Consider the following 21,141-nt stretch of genomic DNA (forward strand, 5'->3'; position numbering starts at 1 on the left):
CCCTTGATGAGCCAGTCGTCGAGATACAGAAAGATTTGGACCTCTCTACACCTCAGGTAAGCTACTACCGGTGCCACGCATTTCGTGAACACCCTGGGGGCCGAAGACAGGCCAAAGGGTAGTGCCGTGAACTGGAAGTGGCAGCCAGCCACTATGAAATGCAGGAAATGTCTGTGTCCCGGGAATATGGAGACATGAAAGTAAGCATCCTTTAAGTCGAGAGTGGCGTACAAGTCCCCTGGATCCCAGGAAGGGATGATGGAGGCCAGGGAGACCATGCGGAACTTCAACTTCTTGAGAGACTTGTTGAGGCTATACAGGTCCAGAATGGGTCTGAGGCCCCCTTTGGCCTTCGGGATTAGGAAGTAATGGGAGTAGAATCCTCTTCCTTGCATGTCCCGAGTAACCTCCTCCACAGCTCCCAAGCCCAGGAGCTTCTCGACCTCCTGAACAAGGAGTTGCTCATGAGAAGGGTCCCTGAAGAGAGACGGGGGGGGGGGGGGGAAGGAGGAAGGGAGGGATGGCCAAAAATTGCAGGGTATAGTCCCGAGCTATTATGTCCAGGATGCAGCAGTCTGACATAACCAGCAACCAGGCTGAGCGGTAGGGTAAAAGGCGGTTGAGGAAAAGGCAGGAAGGATCCGGGCAGGTGGCTGGTGCGTTGCTCCCAAGTGTACCCTGAAAACGAGCGCTTCTGGCCCCCCTGTGCTTTGCCTGGGCAGGCTGCACAGGAGATCGGGACGATCAAGGGTGGTAGCGGCCAAACTCGATGTCCCTTTTCCTTGCAGGCCCTTGTCAAGGCTGCCACTGTCGAGGTGGCAGAGGAGACCGGAACGGCTGTCTCAACGCCTGAGGAGTGTGCATTCCCAGAGAGCAGAGGGTTGCCTGCGTGTCTTTTAGGCCATGCAGTCGCGCATCGGTTTGGTCGGAAAAAAGGCCAACATTGTGAAACGCGAGGTCCTGAATAGAGGCCTGCATTTCCTGGGACAGTCCGGCAGTCTGAAGCAAGGAACTGTGGCGCACAACCACTGCTAAGGGTACCACCCGGGCAGCTGAATTGGCTGTGCCCCAGACCATTTGGAGGGAGCATCGAGCCGCTACAGTACCCTCCTCCACCAGAGTTGCGAACTCTGGACTGTCTCCTGAGACATGGAGTCCTTGAACTTGAGGAGAGAGACCCACAAGTTAAAGTTATAGTGACCCAAGAGAGCCTGGTGTTCCCCACCCAAAACTGGAGGCTGGCCATAGAATAAATCTTGCATCTAAACAAATCCAGCCTCTTGGCCTCCTTATTCTTAGGGATGGAACTGGTGGGCCCCTGTTTATCCCTCTCGTTGGCCGCATCACCTTCATATTGGTGCACATAACAAAATTTCATGTGGTGGGGGTGGGGCAGAGGGGTTTGGAGTGTGGGGGAGGGCTCATGGCTGGGGCAGGGGGGCAGGGGTGTGAGGGCTCCGGTTGGGGATGCGGGCTCTGGAGTGGGACCAGAAATGAGGGGCTCAGGGCTGGGGCAGAGGGTTGGGGTGCAGGGGGTGAGAGCTCCAGCTGGGGGTGCAGACTCTGGGGTCAAGCTGGGGATGAGGGGCTCAGGGCTGGGGCAGAGGGTTAGGGGCTCCAGCTGGGGATGAGGGGTTTGGGGTGCAGGAGGGTGCTCTGGGGCTACGGCCGTGAGAGGAGTCCCCCCAGCTCTCTCTTCCCACAGCAGCACCTGGGCTGTGGGGGACAGGCACCTCTCCTTGCCGCAGCAGCTCCAGGGCTGGGGCCCTGGGATAGGCGCCCCCCTCAGCAGGTTTGGGCCGGGGCTAGGTTCAGGCTGCCCCTCCCCAGGCAGGTCCAGGGCTGGGGGAAGGGCACCCTGGCTGCAGCAGGCCCAGGCTGGGGCTGGGTTAAGGCTGCCCCTCCCCCGGCAGGTCCCAGCCGGGCGGATTCCCTGAGCACCTGCGCGGCGCTAAATAGGCTGCTTACAGGGAACTTAGAAGGGTGTATAAATACTCGAACCCTTCCGCAGTACTTTGTTCCCACCCTCTTAGAGGTGGGCAGGATGGTCCTGGCAATTTTCAGGACCTCCTCAGGAGTGCGATGTGGGCTGGAATGGACGCTAAGAGCACATTAAACAATGTCTCCGTCTGCTCCTCCATCTCCTCCGCCTTGAGACCCACATGATGATGATGATGATTATTGGACCACTGGGGGAAGTCCGGCGGTGTCCTCATCCACTGGGAAGGGCGGCCTTGGGGTGGGTACTGGCTCCTCACCCGTGGCAGCTACCGCAGCATCCTGCACCGAACCCGGTGCCATCAGTGCAGTAGATGCTGACTTCGGCCTGTCCGACAGAGCAACCGAGGGCTGGCGGGAGTGGGGCAACAGCATGACGGGAATGCCCCAGGTATTCCAATAAGGTAATTGGGTCGACCACTGGCCCTGCTGCCAGGCCAGCACCAGTGCCGCGGATACACCCCCTGGAGCCCAATCATGTTGCTGTCCGGCTGAGGGGCTGAATTCTGCCTCCAAGCGGGAGAAGTCGTCACCCTTCAGTAATAAAGGTGGGGCGACTGGTGCCGGGAGTGGTCCGACCGGTGCCGGGAGTAGGGAGAGCGGTGCCAGGTTAGGGAGAGACCTCAAGTGATGGCTCATCCCCTTGGAATAACCTGCCTCTGACGTAGAAGGTTGTGGTGATAGCTCTTGCTGGACTCTGAGGATTGAAGGGCCAAGTCCATGAGCAGGAGTTTAAGCCCCTCAATTCTCTGTCCTTCATGGACCTGGATTTTAAGCTCCTGGCACCAACCACACTTTGTCCAGGGGGTCCCCGCTCCTCCCCCAATAGAGTTGGCTGGAGGCAAACATTTTCTTCTTTTCTTTTTTTCCCAGCAAGGCCAACTAAAAAAAACTCAAGGAACTTACAGAAAAAAAAGCTTCAAGTGAAGCTAAATTTGCAAAACTATGGGGAGTTAACGATCAGTGAATGGACAGCTCTCAGCTTTGTCTCTAGTAGGGGAGGTTGAGAAGGAATGGAGAGGGAAATGCCATTGCATGCTGACTAGCCTCTTGGCGGGCGAGGAGCCACATGTGCGGGACAAACTGCTACTGAAATTCTCTGATTGGCAGCATGGGGGCACACGCACACCTACAGTGGCACACCCATAGGGAAACTATTTGAAGAAGAATTCAACTGTGTGCCTGAGATAGGATGGTGACACGTGGCTCCCATGAGAGCTCTGGCAGGTCAGTATACCAGTGCTGTCTTAGAAACGCTGATGTAACCAGTACTCTTGCCTGCCTCTCTGGATCTTTTAAATCACGTAAGAGCTGAGTATTATTGGGGGAAATGTTTAGAGACAGACACTGCTCCAATCTAGGAGAAATGCATCTTAGAGAGACCTTTTTTTGTTCCAGGACAGGGAGTAATATTTGCTGTTTTTCCGAGTGGGCAAGAGTTCCATCACAAGTATCCACCAGTTGCTGAAGAGGTAGAGAACAACTGATGTTTTCATGAAACAGTCATATTGTTCCAGTCATTTTCTGCCCAAGAAGTCTGCTTGGACATTTTGAACTCCCACTAGGTGTAGGCATATGGAGTGAATACAATGATTTATGCACCACTGCCATGGTTTCACAGCCTTCAGGCACAATAGAGGAGAGTGAGCTTCATCTTGTATGTTTAGATAGGGTCTGTTGGTGCTGTGTATAGTAGAAAGAAGGCCTGAAACATAAGCCCTTGTATCAGAGGCCTGATCTGAGGCCTGGACTAAAGTAGTGGTCAAAGCTTTGCTGATACAAAGCAAAATCAGGCTGTGAGCTAGAGGCAGACCCTGCTCACAGAATCTGGCAAGAACAGGGTTGATATTGGCACAAAAAAAAAAAAAACCACACCACATTCTTAAGAGGTGCTAGGCACAGAGCACTCATGCAAACACATTCCAGAAGGGTGGGACCAGAACACCTTGATACCAACATATTCCCTAAAGAGAACAGGAACACGCTGACCCATCCTAAATATAAGGTCAGGATGACAATGTGATGGATAGAGATGTTTTGATCGAATCAATATGTACAAGGTAATGTGTGGTAACAACCCACATCAGGGGGCAGGTAACTAACCACATCAGAGGGGCAATATGTAATTTGTTTGTATTGATGTATAAAATGAAACCTCAAAGGGAGTGTCTCTCTGGCCTAGGGAGGAATGGAAAGTCCCACCGTTCACCGAGTTGGTCTATTGTCATGGGCATACATTTGTTATAGTGTACCTGTAACCATTGAACCAGGGTATTAGCACCGTGCTTCACTGGAAATAAAACTGACCTGGTGCCTTAGCTATTAAACCAAGTCTTGTGGTCTTACTGGGCAGTTCGACGGAAGCCTGCTGTATGGGCTATGTGGCCAGAGCCAGTGCAGCACATAGAAATAACACGCACACAGCCAAACATCTAACAACACTGTTGTCCATCAATATCTGAAGAAGTTTCTCTCTTTGTGCAATAACAATGGTTCTTCAAGATGTGTTCCCCTATGGGTGCTCCACGGCAAGTGTGTCTCCGTCCCAGCGCTGCTGATCGGTAGCCAGCACACATGGGCTAATCATCCTCAGTTTCTTCTCTACCACAGGGTCATAAGCGAGAACTCCAAAATAGAAGGGAGGAGGGCAGGTAGTGGAGCAGTTACTATAGGGACACACATCTCAAAGAACCATCATTACTCCACAAGTACCATCAAGAACCATCGTTACTACTTCTTCAAGTAGTGTCCCTCTGGGGGCTCCACTATAGGTGACTCATGACCAGTACCACTCTTGGAGGACTGGGACTTCAGAGTCGGGTTAGTCACAGGTGATAGTACTGTGGTGTCAAAGATGGCATCAGAGGCAGAGTCCCCTGTGATTGCATAATGTTCTGTGAAGGTGTGGACTAATGCCCACAATGCCGCTCTGCAGATCTCTGAGATGGGGACGTCCTTAAAGAAGATGACAGATGAGGAGATCCATCTCATGCAATCTGTATGGATGGAGTCTGGGGGAATCATGTTATGAATTTGGTAGCACTGCCTGATGCAAACCAAGACCCACTTAGAGAGCCTTTGGGCTGATATCACTAAGCCCCTAGATCTTTCTGCCATAGAGAGGAAAAGTCTAGGGCAGGGGTGGCCAACCTGTGGCTCTGGAGCCACATGCGGCTCTTCAGAAGTTAATATGCAGCTCCTTGTATAAGAACCGACTCCGGGGCTGGAGCTACAGGCACCAACTTTCCAATGTGCCAGGGGGTGCTCACTGCTCAACCCCTGGCTCTGCCCCCACTCCACCCCTTCCAATCCCCTCCCAAGTTTGCTGTGCCCTCACTCCTCCCCCACCAGAGCCTCCTACAGGCTACAAAACAGCTGATCGGGAGGTGGGGGAGACAGAGGGAGGTGATCGGCGGGGCTGCCGGTGGGTGGGAGGGGAACTGATGATGTATTACCGTGGCTCTTTGGCAATGTAACATTGGTAAATTATGGCTTCTTCTCAGGCTCAGGTTGGCCACCCCTGGTCTAGGGGACTTCATAGAGGTTTTTGTCCTATCGAGATACAATGAAAGGGAGCTCTCCTAACATCTAAAGTGTGTAGTATGGCCTCCCTATTGTCTTGGTGAAGCTTGGGGTAGAAGGCAGGAAGATGGATAGCCCACGTACAATGGCTAGCCTCGAGGTGCAGCATGAGGAGAGACAATGCATGTGCAGGCCCAACAGACACGGCTACCGAAGATCTCGGATCAGCAGTGCAGGGACACAGACACACCTACAGTGGAGCACCCATAGGGACATTACTCAAAGAAGAAACAACTTTCTTCTCAGGAAAGAAAAACATTTTAAAGTGCAATGGATCACCAGGAAGAGAAAGGTGAGTGCTATTTTACATAACTTACTTAATGCTGCCTCAAATTGGAACAGGTCGCCTTTAGAAATTGCAAAGTTCAGGACACTTGACATATCATGTGCCAGGAAGTACCAGACTCCAAAAGTAGGATCTCTTTTCAGGAGACCAAAAGGGTTGCCGTAATTTGGAAACCCATAAAACAAGTGCCTTTTCCAAATTTTCCCCTCAATAATTTGAAATAAGTGCAACACATACCTTGTTTGTCTTTTGCCATTAAGAAGTTGCTGTGCAACTGAGGCACATTTGTCTGCATCCTGAGTAACTAATCGGAGGTGTCGCAGTAGATCATTATCTGGAAACTTTCTCATTTCTGATTCTTCTATCAAAGCCTTAAAACTGATGAGGCCTTTTAGAAGAGAATATTTTCTTTAATTAAAAATAGTCCTTTTTAGGATTGATTTTAAGTAATAGAGAAGAATACTGCAGTGCAATAACTGTAATGCAACAATGTCTAATAAAAAAAACCCTGAAGCTGGTACAGAAATTTTTAAAAAACTGCACTCTCAGATATACAACATCCCCTACCTGCCAAACCCATACAACCCAACCTCCAACAAGCTTCTCTTTGGGGACTCTCACTGTTAGTTGTGAGATGGAATCACAGAATATCAGGGATGGAAGGGACCTCAGGAGGTCATCTAGTCCAACCCCCTGTTCAAAGCAGGACCAATCCCCAGACAGATTTTTGCCCCAGGATCCCTAAATGGCCCCCTGAAGGATTGAACTCATAACCCTGAGTTTAGCAGGCATATAAATATACAGATGTATTTATATGATACATAAATAAGCTTCAAAGACAAAGTTGTTGAGTTTCAGAAATTAACAGTGGAACAAGAAACATTTCGGAAATTGACAATTTTTAGCATCTGTAGCAAATACAAGATAAGGAAAATACATACTTCTTTTATTGTTAATTTTTGCCTCCAAAGCTTCATCTACTTTTGAAGCCCATTCATTGTAGGATTCTGCACGCAATTTCAGTGCATTCATCATTGGATAGAGATCATCTAGTTTATATCGATATCTGCAACGGGCACAGAATTCAATCCCTTTAGTAAAGCATGAATGACCATCAAAATAAGATTGTCTAGTATCCATATGAACCACCACTGCTTTATCTATAGAAGTTTGTACTTACTATTATTCATTGTATTATTCAGTGCTCACAAGCATATGAGGCACCTCATATTACAAATTCTAGACCAGGTTCCTGCTCTGAAGAGCTCGCAATCCAACTGAACATAAGACAGTGAAGAGATAATAAAACAGTAGGGAGGAACAGAGGGTGAAGGACAGCTCAGGAAAGCAACTTGATTACTCAGTTACTCAGCAAAGGCTAGACCTGGATCACCTGTTCTGTTCATTCCCTCTGGGCAGGGCCGGATTAACTCTCCTGTGGACCCGGGGCTATTAGATTTTGTGGGGCCTGTATACCAGTCTTTTTCCTGGGAGAGAGCTTGGTGCAGGAGAGGGTGCGGGGTTTGGGAGGGAGTTTGGTGCAGAAGGGGGTTCAAGGCTAGTGCAGAGTGTTGGGGTGCAGGAGAGGGTGAGAGTGTGGACTCTGGGAGGGAGCTTGGTACTGAAGGGGGCTCCAGGTTGGGGCAGGGTATTGGGGTGCAGGGTCTGTGAGGAAGTTTGGGTGCAAAAGGGAGCTCCGGGCTGCTGAAGGGTGTTGGGGTGCAGGAGAGGGTGAGGGCTCTGGGAGGGAGTTTGAGCGCAGAAGGGGATTCTGACCTGGGGCAGGGTGTTGAGGTACGGGGTGGGGTGGGGTGGGGGGGCACGAGGTGTAGGCCCTGGCCGGGATGCGCTTACCACATGCGGCTCCTGGCCGGTGGTGCAGCAGGGCTTAGGCAGATTACCTGCCTGCCTGCCATAGCCCTATGCCGCTCCCGGAAGCGGCCAGCTGCTGACACGTCTCGGCATGTCCCTGGGGGGAAGGGCACAGTGTGTCTCCACGCACTGCCTGCACCCACAAGTGCCACTCCCGTAGCGCCACTCATTGTGGGGATGGTGCTGGGGGTGGGGCCAGCACGCGGAGCCTCCTCCCCCTCCTGGGCCACTGAGACTTGTCAGCAGCCAGCCGCTTCTGGGAGCAGCATGGGGCCAGGGCAGGCAGCCTGAGCACAGGAGATCACTGCCTGTTATTTATTTTTGCGGGAGCCCCCTTGAGCTAGGGCTCTAGGCTGCACCCCTATCAGAAGAGAGGATACCAGGCTAGATGGACCTTTAGTCTGACCCAGTGTGGCCATTCTTATGTTTCATCTTGCTATAGTAGTTACAAGTCTTCTTTTGGTATAAATAAAAAGAATGAGCACACTCATTTCTTGTAGATGTTACATGGAGTGTACTTGTAGCTGTGTGGGTCCCAGGATATTAGAGACACGAGGTGGAGGAGGTAATATCTTTTATTGGACCATCATCTGTTGGTGAGAGAAACAAGCTTTCCAGCCACACAGAGCTCTTCTTCAGGTCTGGGAAAGGTATTCCGAGTGTCACAGCTAAATGCAAAGTGGAACAGATTATTTAGCATAAGTAGTTAGCACATATGTGGGTGAACACTGCACTCTAAAATGAACTTATACAGGAAAATAATGAAAGACAAAAATACCTTACTACCTGTGGGTGAATACTTTTCACAAAGCAATCACTCTATATCTGACCTATCAGTCCTCATCCTCAAAGGAAACCTGCACAACACTTTCAAAAGATGAGCCTGGGAGCTTAAATTCATAACTCTGGTAGACACTGGATTTATGGCTTATTGCAACAATCTGTAACCCACCACCCCTTTTTGTCCTATGACTGCAGAGATGTTAACAGACCACTCTACCTTGAATGGTCCCTTACAATATGTGCTAACTACTTACACTAAACAATCTGTTCCACCTTGCATTTTGCTATGATGCTCTGAGTATCTCTCCCAGACCAGAAGAATTGCTCTGTGCAGCTTGAAAGCTTGTCTCTCACACCAACAGAAGCTGGTCCAATAAAAGATATCACCTCGCCCACCTTGTCTCTCTTGTAGGTGTTATGGCAGAAATATATCTTGTGGGATTTGAAAAAGAAAAGTTAATGGCATTATACACCATCTCAGAAAGGATGTTCCTTGTTTAGGGCACTGTGGAAATAAGTTTGAACATGGTTGTGGGAGAAATATAAATGGCATCACTAGCAAAGTAGACAAGTGATGTGCCTCCCACCCCCACTAGAATCCTCAAAAAACTAAATTTAAGAAAAGCATATCCTAGTCCTCATAGAGCCCAATGAACAAACCTTTTTTCTAGCCAAAACATACCCCAATGTATATTTAAAGGTGGGACAGGAGCAGAGATCTTCTACGTGATACAGGCATACCAGTAAACCAGGTTTACATGAGCAATAGACAGCAGACATGAAGCAAGTGGTTTTACACTTTATGCACTGGCGCTCATCATCTGGCAACATTTCAAAAGCCATCCTCTCGGAATCAGTCACTCCCTACAACAGAATACACTAAAGTGACTTCACAGTATAACAGAGCAGACTAGTTCAGACTAGAAGATCAAAAGTTAAGTTGATCAAAGACATGATTTATCACGAAAGTTTAGGATTAAGATATTGGATATATGAAAATAATCACATTTTGGTTAATGAGGACTCAACTACTTCAACTAAGTTACTGAAGAAACTATAAAACCTATTATTTTAAAAAGGCATTTAAAAAAAAAAAAAAAACTATTAAGGGCCTGATTCTAATACCCCACTAATGTCAAGTAGTTCTTTCCTCAACTAGTCCCATTGAAATCAAAGGGTTAGGGTAACATTAATGCAGGACACCATGGGTGAACTTCACATCATGACTTTAAAGTTACTTCAGTAAGCATAATTTCATTTCCTAAAGCTTACCAGTTTAAGCACAGCTTCTCGTAAAGCCTTCTCATCTTCAATCATAATAGCCATGTCTTTCTGAACAGTAGAAGCTACCACAACATCAAGGACGTCTGCTTTGGAAGCCATTTTACATATCATCTCATCATGAGAAAAAACACAGTAGCGGTTTAACAGGCGATAATGTTCCACACACTGGCGACCCAATGGCAGCTGTATCGGGGGCAGGGTGGAGAGGGAGGAGTGTCAGAAAGATTTTTTTTTTTAAATGTTATTTATGAAACCTTTAGAGGCATAATAGTGTGAAGGCACAGACTGTCTGTGCTATTAACTAATTACTATCTATCCAATCAAATGAAAGCCAATAGGAGCGCATTCTAGGAACAATATATATTAATTTTAATCAAAAGTACACCACATGTTAAAGAGTAAACAAGACCATGAGCAAGTTCCTATAACTCAGGATACTGACTACTGTGTTTGGACTTAGTAGGAGCATTGCCAGCAGATCAAGGGAAGCGATTATTCCCCTCTATTTGGCACCGGTGAGGCCACATCTGGAGTATTGCATCCAGTTTTGGGCCCCCCACTACAGACAGGATGTGGACAAATTGGAGAGAAACAACAAGGAGTCTGGTGGCACCTTAAAGACTAACAGATTTAGTGCCTTGCATGGTATCAAGTATCAGGGGGTAGCCGTGTTCGTTTGTATATACTACAATACTCACCTGGGGAAGTGAGGAAACAGATTGACAGCACAAGACGGGTACACAGAAATCACCTACTACAGGACAGGCCCAACAAGGACAATAACAGAACACCACTGGCCGTCACATACAGTCCCCAGCTAAAACCTCTCCAGCGCATTATCCACGATCTACAACCTATCCTGGAAAACGATCCCTCACTCTCACAGACTTTGGGAGGCAGGCCAGTCCTCGCTTACAGACAACCCCCCAACCTGAAGCAAATACTCACCAGCAACTACACACCACACCACAGAAACACCAACCCAGGAACCAATCCCTGTAGCAAACCTCATTGCCTACTCTGTCCCCATATCTACTCTGGCAACACCATCAGAGGACCCAACCACATCATCAAGGGCTCATTCACCTGCACATCTACTAATGTTATATATGCCATCATGTGCCAGCAATGCCCCTCTGCCATGTACATTGGCCAAACCGGACAGTCCCTCCGCAAAATGGACACAAATCGGACATCAGGAATGGAAACATACAAAAGCCAGTAAGTGAACACTTCAATCTCCCTGGTCATTCTATTACAGATTTAAAAGTCACTATCATTGAACAAAAAAACTTCAGAAACAGACTTCAAAGAGAAACAGCAGAACTAAAATTAATTTGCAAATTTAACACCATTAATTTGGGCTTGAATAGGGACTGGGAGTGGCTGGCTCATGACTGAAGCAGCTTTTCCTCTCCTGGAATTGACACCTCCTCATCTATTATTGGGAGTGGACTATGTCCACCCTGATTGAATTGGCCCTGTCAACACTGGTTCTCCACTTGCGAAGTAACTCCCTGCTCTCCATGTTCAGTATATAATGCCTGCATCTGTAACTTTCACTCTATGCATCTGAAGAAGTGAGGTTTTTACCCACGAAAGCTTATGCCCAAATAAATCTGTTAGTCTTTAAGGTGCCACCAGACTCCTTGTTGTTTTTGTAGATACAGACTAACAGGGCTACCCCCTGAAATTGGAGAGTCCAGCAGAGGGCAACGAAAATGACTTATGAGGAGAGGCTGAGGGAAATGGGCTTATTTAGTCTGCAGAAGAGAAGAGTGAGGGGGGGATTTGATAGCAGCCTTCAACTACCTGCAAGGGGGGGTTCCAAAGAGGATGGAGCTTGGCTGTTCTCAGTGGTGGCAGATGACAGAACAAGGAGCAATGGTCTCAAGTTGCAGTGTGGGAGGTCTAGGTTGGATATTAGGAAAAACTATTTCACTAGGAGGGTGGTGAAGCACTGGAATGGGTTACCTAGGGAGGTGGAGGAATCTCCCTCCTTAGAGGTTTTTAAAGCCCATCTTGACAAAGGCCTGGCTGGGATGAATAAATTGGGGTTGGTCTTGCTTTGAGCAGGTGGTTGGACTAGATGACCTCCTGAAGTCTCTTCCAACCCTAATCTTCTATGATTCCATGACTTGGAAACTTGTTGCACTCAGGGCCCGATTAAGAAAATCCAGGGCCCTAAGCACACTACAACAATCCCCAAAGCAATGAGTCTTGGAGTTAACATGCTATGAACAGGAATGGAACAGTTCACCTGTTCCACTGTTTTTTTAGTTTGTCTGCAGATTCAGGCTGACATCACTGCAGTGGTTACACTCATATCACATTTTCTAGTTTATCTTTGCAACCATCAGGGCTACGGGTTTGTTTGTTTTTTAAACATTTACATTCTGATGTATTCATATGACTCCAGGAGCTGGAGCTCTGGATATAGACACTTTAGGCCATTATTCCAGCCTCCCTTGTACTATTTATAAACAGCATTTTGAAATCAGAGCAGCAGCATTTCCAAATGGCCCACATGTAAATGACTGAAAATTGTTTCATAGAATGACAAAATTTGTGTTGGGAAAATCCAAACTGAGACTCATCAGAAACAATTGTACTTGAAAGGACAGTTATGAGACCAAACAATATTTTAATCTCTGGAGATGTTATTTGTTATCATGTTATAGATATTATAAGGTGGCTGCATTTCCCTGCTCAGTGTATTTTGATTAAAAGCAATAAGGAGGACAGAAAATAGCTTTAACAGCCATAGAATCATAGAATCATAGAATATCAGAGTTGGAAGGGACCTCAAGAGGTCATCTAGTCCAACCCCCTGCTCAAAGCAGGACCAATTCCCAGCTAAATCATCCCAGCCAGGGCTTTGTCAAGCCGGGCCTTAAAAACCTCCAAGGAAGGAGACTCCACCACCTCCCTAGGTAACGCATTCCAGTGTTTCACCACCCTCCTAGTGAAACAGTTTTTCCTGATATCCAACCTGGACCTCCCCCACTGCAACTTGAGACCATTGCTCCTTGTTCTGTCATCTGCCACCACTGAGAACAGCCGAGCTCCATCCTCTTTGGAACCCCCCTTCAGGTAGTTGAAGGCTGCTATCAAATCCCCCCTCATTCTTCTCTTCTGGAGACTAAACAATCCCAGTTCTCTCAGCCTCTCCTCATAAGTCATGTGCTCCAGACCCCTAATCAATTTGTTGCCCTCCGCTGGACTCTTTCCAATTTTTCCACATCCTTCTTGTAGTGTGGGGCCCAAAACTGGACACAGTATTCCAGATGAGGCCTCACCAATGTCGAATAAAGGGGAACGATCACGTTCCTCGATCTGCTGGCAATGCCCCTACTTATACAGCCCAAAATGCCGTTAGCCTTCTTGGCAACAAGAGCACACTGTTGACTCATATCCAGCTTCTCGTCCACTGTGACCCCTAGGTCCTTTTCAGCAGAACTGCTACCTAGCCATTCGGTCCCTAGTCTGTAGCAGTGCATGGGATTCTTCCGTCCTAAGTGCAGGACTCTGCACTTGTCCTTGTTGAACCTCATCAGGTTTTTTTCTGCCCAATCCTCTAATTTGTCTAGGTCCCTCTGTATCCGATCCCTACCCTCTAGTGTATCTACCACGCCTCCTAGTTTAGTGTCATCTGCAAACTTGCTGAGAGTGCAGTCCACACCATCCTCCAGATCATTAATAAAGATATTAAACAAAACCGGCCCCAGGACCGACCCTTGGGGCACTCCACTTGAAACCGGCTGCCAACTAGACATGGAGCCATTGATCACTACCCGTTGAGCCCGACGATCTAGCCAGCTTTCTATCCACCTTACAGTCCATTCATCCAGCCCATACTTCTTTAACTTGGTGGCAAGAATACTGTGGGAGACCGTATCAAAAGCTTTGCTAAAGTCAAGAAATAACACATCCACTGCTTTCCCCTCATCCACAGAGCCAGTTATCTCATCATAGAAGGCAATTAGGTTAGTCAGGCACGACTTCCCCTTTGTGAATCCATGCTGACTGTTCCTGATCACTTTCCTCTCCTCTAAATGTTTCATAATTGATTCCTTGAGGACCTGCTCCATGATTTTTCCAGGGACTGAGGTGAGGCTGACTGGCCTGTAGTTCCCCGGATCCTCCTTCTTCCCTTTTTTAAAGATGGGCACTACATTAGCCTTTTTCCAGTCATCTGGGACCTCCCCCGATCGCCATGAGTTTTCAAAAATAATGGCTAATGGCTCTGCAAGCTCACCCGCCAACTCCTTTAGCACCCTCGGATGCAGCGCATCCGGCCCCATGGACTTGTGCACGTCCAGTTTTTCTAAATAGTCCTGAACCACTTCTTTCTCCACAGAGGGTTGGTCACCTTCTCCCCATGCTGTACTGCCCAGTGCAGCAATCTGGGAGCTGACCTTGTGCGTGAAGACAGAGGCAAAAAAATCATTGAGTACATTAGCTTTTTCCACATCCTCTGTCACTAGGTTGCCTCCCTCATTCAATAAGGGGCCCACACTTTCCTTGACTTTCTTCTTGTTGCTAACATACCTGAAGAAACCCTTCTTGTTACTCTTAACATCTCTTGCTAACTGCAACTCCAAGTGTGATTTGGCCTTCCTGATTTCACTCCTGGTGAAACCATAATCTTTGGTTTGTACAGTAGCCTATTATCTGCTGCTGCTCTGAACAGGGATCTTCTGTTTTATCATTTAGGATTAGACCACTAAGACTTCCAGTAAATTAACACTGATGTACACTCCAGGCAATGGCCTCTTGGAACAGTTCTACCTGATTCTCTGAGATGCAATTGCATAAATCTTACAATACTTAACAGCTGACGCGTGCATGCAAGAAATACAGTTTTAGTTTTCCTGGTTACTTTTTTCCAAGTGAAAGCAATGTGAAAATCTCATGCTAGTGCACAGAATTTCCTGGTGAGATGGAACAAGTGAATCTCTACAGATGGTTAGAGCTGTAATACGTGGTCAAGATAAAAACTTGAAAATGCCAAAGCAAACCATGTTTCATAACCTATTCTGATTTTGCTCTTATTTAAATAACAGAGGACAGTTCCAATCTTTACCTAACAACAGAAAGTATTATCATAAAAAGGGGGGAGGGATAGCTCAGCGGTTTGAGCATTGGCCTGCTAAACCCAGGGTTGTGAATTCAATCCTTGAGAGGGCCATTTAGGGATCTGGGGCAAAAATCTGTCTGGGGATTGGTCCTGCTTTGAGCAGGGGGTGGACTAGATGACCTCCTGAGGTCCCTTCCAACCCTGATATTCTATGATTAAATACTGTTAAAGAGTTAAAATTTGGATTTAACAGTACTGCTTAATGGGTCCATTCAAAAATCCGTGAAGTGGGGGTAATAGTCCAAAAGAGTTCCATTCCACACTGATGTAACCTGAAGACAGTCACATTGAATAAATATTATTTGTCTGATCATAGGGATGGAACAGGACCCTATTTTGCTAGGTGCTGTACAAACAAAGACAGTCCCAACTTCAAGCAGTTTACAATCTAAGTAAATATAATTTACTGTCAAAAAATGGATAAGACAAACTTGGAGATGCTGGCCCACAATTTTTGTCTGTTCTTGTTCCAAGATATGCCATAAAAATCTTTTAAAAGGTGTTTGAAGCAAAGTTGGAAGAGTCCCTATGCTTGATTCTGAATAATAATTTTCCTGTAATTAGGTCAAGAATGGGGGTGGGGGTGCAAAAAAGGTAGCTTTAAGCAACCTTTGTGCTCCCTGTATTTTCATGACATACAGGGCTCTGTCCAGTCCCTAGTATAAGTTAAAGCAGCCATGAGGCTGCTCTGACTCATGCTCTGTTTCCCCAGAACTGTTATGGGCAGTGGGAAGCAGAGAGTACCCATAGTTCAGTGCACTCTGGCCACGCCTCCATGACCAACATGCCCTGTTAGTTGCAGGCTGAGAGCAGCATCTGCGTAGAGTCTTCTGCAATTCTGTAGTGTTTGGGCAGGCCCCTTGCCTAATGGGTATTTCTCAAGGGGCTGTTTCCATGGCAGAAATGGCCTTAGTGTAACTAAGAATCACAACCCACATTAATAATTGATGTTTGATTCTTTTAGGGGAGTTGGGTGAGGGGAAAGTGTTCAGTCAGTACACTGAACTCATTTTAAAGCTGATTTAGTATTCTGAAATCACTAAGCTATGTAAAGCTAAAGCGTTTTCATTAGAAGTATTGCACAAAGTGAAAAATAGCAAAGCACCACTATCCACGCTGCGTTTTCTTTGGTCATTGTGCACTAGGAAAATTCTTCTTTATGCCTTCCACTGAGCTGATTCAAGTGAGACTGTGCATGCACAATAAAATTACCACCACACTACTTAGTAAGCATATACTTTTACTGAAAATTCATACCATGTCCTTAAAAACATACCCAATCAACTGTGCAGAAGTTCACAGCTTCAGCAAAATTGAAACCCTGGTTAAAGCCACTGTGATAGGCTCTTGGAAATGTAATCACAAATTCTCCAGCACACTGGTTGGTTCGGTAAACCTAATAAAAACAAGAGGCAAACCAAGTTGATTTCTAACAATGGGTGAGAATTACACAGAGGTACAGGTTAGATTTTCAAAGCCACCAAGGGCATGTGGATGCCCAATGCCCATTTATTTAGCTTAAAGCACTTCAAAAACCTCAGCCAAAGAGTTACAATTTTTATTCAGAAAGCACAGGGACTACACACTACAGGTAAACTCCTAGTGCCAACAATTAGGTTGAAAAATGCTGACAAAACAAATGGTGAGAACTCCCAGCACAGAGTGTTACTCAGCCTTACTGGCAGATGGAACTACCACTCAGCCAGTATATGTACTGGTGGCTGATGGATTTTTTTGTTTGGTTTTGAATATACATTTTTCTTTAAAAGGTGGCAAACACAAGGGTCATTTAGGACAAGATCGAGTTTCTTTTCAGCTCTGAGTAAGGGGCAGTGTGAAGATGTGCTGCTACAGGAAGAGCAATGGAAAGGACGCGAGACTGAATTTGCACAGCAGGGAGGGGAGTATGCTGCACTGACTCATTACAGCAAACTCTCACCCCACAGGCCACCCACCAGAGCTGGCTAAACACAAGGGGACGGGAGAACAGCCATGGGGTCTGCCTAATTCCCAACCCCATCCAACCAACTAGATAAAAAGCAATGACTGCATTGCCCATCCTTTCAAACCAGTACATTACACCAGCTCAAGCCCCTGCTGCTCTCCCCAACCCTGGACTCAGATGTAAGTGGGTTTGATATGGCCACACAGGAGAATGAGGGGAGGCCTTACTTCCCTTAACAAGCCCCTCCAGCTGATGCAGCCCTAAACATGGCTAAGTCACAATATAGCCTTTAAACAGTAAATCTGCAGCTATCAATTAATGTGACCTCATTTCAGAGTAACAGCCGTGTTAGTCTGTATCCGCAAAAAGAAGAACAGGAGTACTTGTGGCACCTTAGAGACTAACAAATTTATTAGAGCATAAGCTTTCGTGGACTACAGCCCACTTCTTCGGATGCATATCTTATGCACAAGTACTCCTGTTCTTCTTTTTGTGACCTCATTGATGATCTTAAATCAGGACAAGATAAACCTGCATATTCCACACATTTTTGTGGTCTCTGAATTTGACTTCAGCTATCATTGCAATTCTGAGATGCATGTATTGGTCAGGGAAGTATTTAAAATGAGAGCTGTATGTCTCATTTCACAAGTGATATATGAAAGTCACTTGGCTCTTCATAAAGAGGAATTAAGTTTAAGTGAGCTGCTGAAGTATATACTGAGATGGAGATGTTTTAAAATGTGCAGGTGGTGGAGGGGAGGAGGTTGGAAGTTACCTGTAATTTCTTGTTTTCTGAAACACCATGAGACCAAGCAAGAATTCCCACAACTTAAAATGTCTGTCTCTGAAATCACACTTTAAGTACCTTAAACTGCCTCACTCCCTCTATGTTTCCACTGGGTTCCAAAGTCAGCTCCTTTCAAAAGCCAGTTAAGTACATGGGAAGTACATCCTTTCAAAGTCTGAGAGGAAGGATGGTGAGTGATGCATTTTCTTTAATAGGTAAATAATGACTCAGAATGACAGGAAATATGAGAGAGGAAGGATGTAGATGAGGCACTGCCAAACTATTCAGCACAGCAGGGAAGATCTACAAAGAAGTCATGGTTCCCCTCCCTCTGCTGGGAAGTTGTGTTCCAAACACCATCAGAAATGAAATAAGCTTGGAACAAACAGGGGGCAGCCAAGAGTTCTAGTGTCCAACTAAAGGGCACCTGACAAGCCTCCACAAGTGCCTCAAAAACTCAAACCACCTTATGTGGAACATGGACCCAGGAATGGAAATCCATTGAGACAGATCTCTCTGGAGAAGAGCATGTGAAATAATCATCTTAAGTGAGTCGAAAAAGTAATGACAGATGGCCCATCCTTTCAAACCAGTCCATTATACCAGCTCAAACAAATGTAATTCGTCCAATACATTATTTCTATAGCGTGCAATACATGCATAAGCTACTGCAAAGTTGTGTTAACAATTTATTTAAATTGTCAACCTTACAGAAGAAACCAACATAAAAGAAGAGGAGATAAAAGATAATGAGCACAGAACTCCAATGACATACGGGCACTCCGTGGGCCATCAGCGTATTTGGGTTCATAATGGTGACAAGCTGATGCAAAAGATCAGGTTGAGACACAAATAACTCGGGAGCCAGCTTCTTCATTACATCTTCCAGCTGCTCAGCTGCATACCCCGGGGCTCCATACCACGTTTTCGGTTCCCCCCTGCAAGTTTAAAAAAAGGGGGTGCTAAATATAAACAAGGTTGTATGTTCACATTTACAGGCTCTTGCTTCACAACACATTGTACGGAAAAGATGCTAAATAAGCACTATTCAGGAGTGCACTAAGGGTTCTCTACATAGTGGAGTAACGTGCTGTACAGGGGTGTGATTTCTACAGCTCACTAACATGCTGTGCATTACTTTATCCATATAGATCTTACTGGTGCACTTTAAGGTAGCACCGTTTGAAACAATATTGTTCAAGTATACTAGGGAACCTTTAGTCTACAGAGACCAATTGATACATAACACATTAGTGCACTTTAGAAATCACACCCCCATAAAGTGCATTACCCCATCACATAGACGACTCCTAAGACTCTATCCCAGAGGTGGGCAAACTACAGCCCATCCAACCCACCAACCATTTTAATCTGACCCTCGACCTCCCGCTGGAGAGAGGGGTCTGCGGCTTGCCCCGCTCTGGCGCTCCAGCCAGGTAGCAGGGTCAGGGGCTGCTCCACGCAGCTCCTGGAAGCAGCAGCATGTCCCCCCTCTGGCTCCTACGCATAGGGGCAGCCAGGGGGCTTCGCTCCGTATGCTGTCCCCACCCCAAGCACCGCCCCCCACAGCTCCCATTGGCTGGGAACTGCGGCCAATGGGAGCTGCAGAGTGGTGCCTACAGATAGGGCAGCACGCAGCAGAGCCACCTGGCCGCACCTCCGCGTAGGAGCTGGAAGAGGGTGGGGGGGGGACATGCTGCTGCTTCTGGGAGCTGCTTGAGATAAGTGCTGCCCGGAGCCTGCAACCCTGAGACACCCCTCCCCCACCCAACCCTCTGCCCCAGCCCTGATCCCCCTCCCACGCTCTGAATCCATTGGTCTCAACCTTCCTGCACCCCAAACCCTTCATCCTCAGCCCTACCCCAGAGCCTGCACCCCCAGCCAGAGTCCTCACACACACGCCAGTACTTCATCCCCCTTGCCCCAGCCCAGAGCCCCCTCCTGCACTCTGAACTCCTCATTTCTGGCCCTACTCCAGAGCCCTCACCGCCCCCCTCCCCCGCACCCCAACCCCAATTTTGTGAGCATTCATGGCCCACCATATAATTTCTATATTCAGATGTGGCCCTTGGGTCAAAAAGTTTGCCCAGCCCTGCTCTATCCACTGCCCTAACTCTTAACATTTAATAATATAGGTTCTTTCTTCAGACTTAACTGAAATTGCCTATAAAAGTGTATTGTGGAATTCCACTTTTATTGCCTCAAGAGCAAATCTGCTCATGTTCGTGTTCTTTCACTGCAATGCAACAAATTCCACTTGGGGCCTGACAACCTCTGGCTAAGCCATAATCACCATAGAAGCAATATGCTGTAACTCCTCATTTAACATTGCCCCGGTTAATGTTGTTTCGTTGTTAAGTTGCTGATCAATTAGAGAACATGCTCATTTGAAGTTGCGCAATGCTCCCTTATAATGTTGTTTGGCAGCCACCTGCTTTGTTCACTGCTTGCAGGAAGAGCAGCCCGTTGGAGCTAGCTGGTGGGGGCTTGGAACCAGGGTGGGCTGGCAGCCCCCTATCAGCTCCCCTAAGTTCCCTGTGCAGCAGTTGCCCAGCAGGCTATCAACTGCCGGGCAGTTCAGCTGTCCCTCCCCTCACTGCCATGTGCTGCTCTTGCCCTCTGCCTTGGAGCTGCTCCCGGGAGCCTCCTGCTTGCTGTGCAGAGGGGTGGAGGGGAAAAGAGGGGTGCTAATGTCAGGGTGTCTCCCTCCCCCTGCTCCTATAACCCATCTCCACAGAGCAATGGGGGGGACATGACAGGGCTCAGGACGGAGGGAGCTTGCTGGCAGCAGCTGCTGTCTCAACTTGCTGATCTACTTTAAAGACAGGACCCTCTGTTGCTTTTTAAAGACAGTGTACTTAAAGTGGGGTCAGGATACTTAAGGGGCAAGGCACATCTCTCTCTCTCTCCCACACATGGTATGTGTCTCTCTCTCTGCCATGCTGAGTCTCCTCCCTCCATTCCTGCTGCCTTGTAGAGTGTGAGGCTACATTAACAATGTGTTAACCCTTGAGGGTTCAGCTAAGTGCTAGTTCATCATTTAGCAGTAAGGCATTCCACGGGAAATATCCCACTCTCGTTCACCCTCTGACTCCACCACCTCTACCAAGCTTCACAATTATCATTGCTGTGTATAGTATTAAACTGTTTGTTTAAAAGAAGGAGAGAGAGAGAGTGTGTGAGTGTGTGTGGTCTTTTGTCTGGCAAAAAAAATTTCCCTGGAACCTACCCCCCATTTACATTAATTCTTATGGGGAAATTGGATTCACTTAACATTGTTCCCCTTAAAGTAGCATTTTTCAGGAACATAACTACAATATTAAGCGAGGAGTTACTGTATAACAAATGGAAAAGGGGGAAACAAATAGCAATGCATATAAAATTAGAAGTTGTGAAGTACAGAAAATGGATAAAGAAAGGTAAAAACCATCAAGGAAAAATCCAATGCTGGAAGAAATTTT

At 47.0% G+C, this 21,141-nt stretch overlaps 1 protein-coding gene across 3 annotated transcripts in view; it reads right to left on the reverse strand.

Moving 5' to 3' along the window:
- Positions 1-21,141, reverse strand: part of KDM5B (lysine demethylase 5B) — a 135,492-nt gene that overhangs the window by 62,264 nt on the left and 52,087 nt on the right. For all 3 annotated transcript variants that reach the window (XR_004645415.1, XM_034767759.1, XM_034767758.1), the window contains exons 8-13: positions 18,456-18,618; positions 16,222-16,341; positions 9,794-9,988; positions 9,204-9,385; positions 6,808-6,932; positions 6,104-6,254 (exon numbers count right to left, since the gene is read on the reverse strand). Coding sequence is in view for 2 of the 3 variants with exons in the window: in XM_034767759.1 (XP_034623650.1) it covers positions 6,104-6,254; positions 6,808-6,932; positions 9,204-9,385; positions 9,794-9,988; positions 16,222-16,341; positions 18,456-18,618 (936 nt within the window). In the remaining variant the exon portion in view is untranslated. The remainder of the gene's footprint in view (positions 1-6,103; positions 6,255-6,807; positions 6,933-9,203; positions 9,386-9,793; positions 9,989-16,221; positions 16,342-18,455; positions 18,619-21,141) is intronic.

The sequence above is a fragment of the Trachemys scripta genome, chromosome 4 (assembly GCF_013100865.1).
Source record: "Trachemys scripta elegans isolate TJP31775 chromosome 4, CAS_Tse_1.0, whole genome shotgun sequence".
NCBI classification, from domain to species: Eukaryota; Metazoa; Chordata; order Testudines; family Emydidae; genus Trachemys; species Trachemys scripta.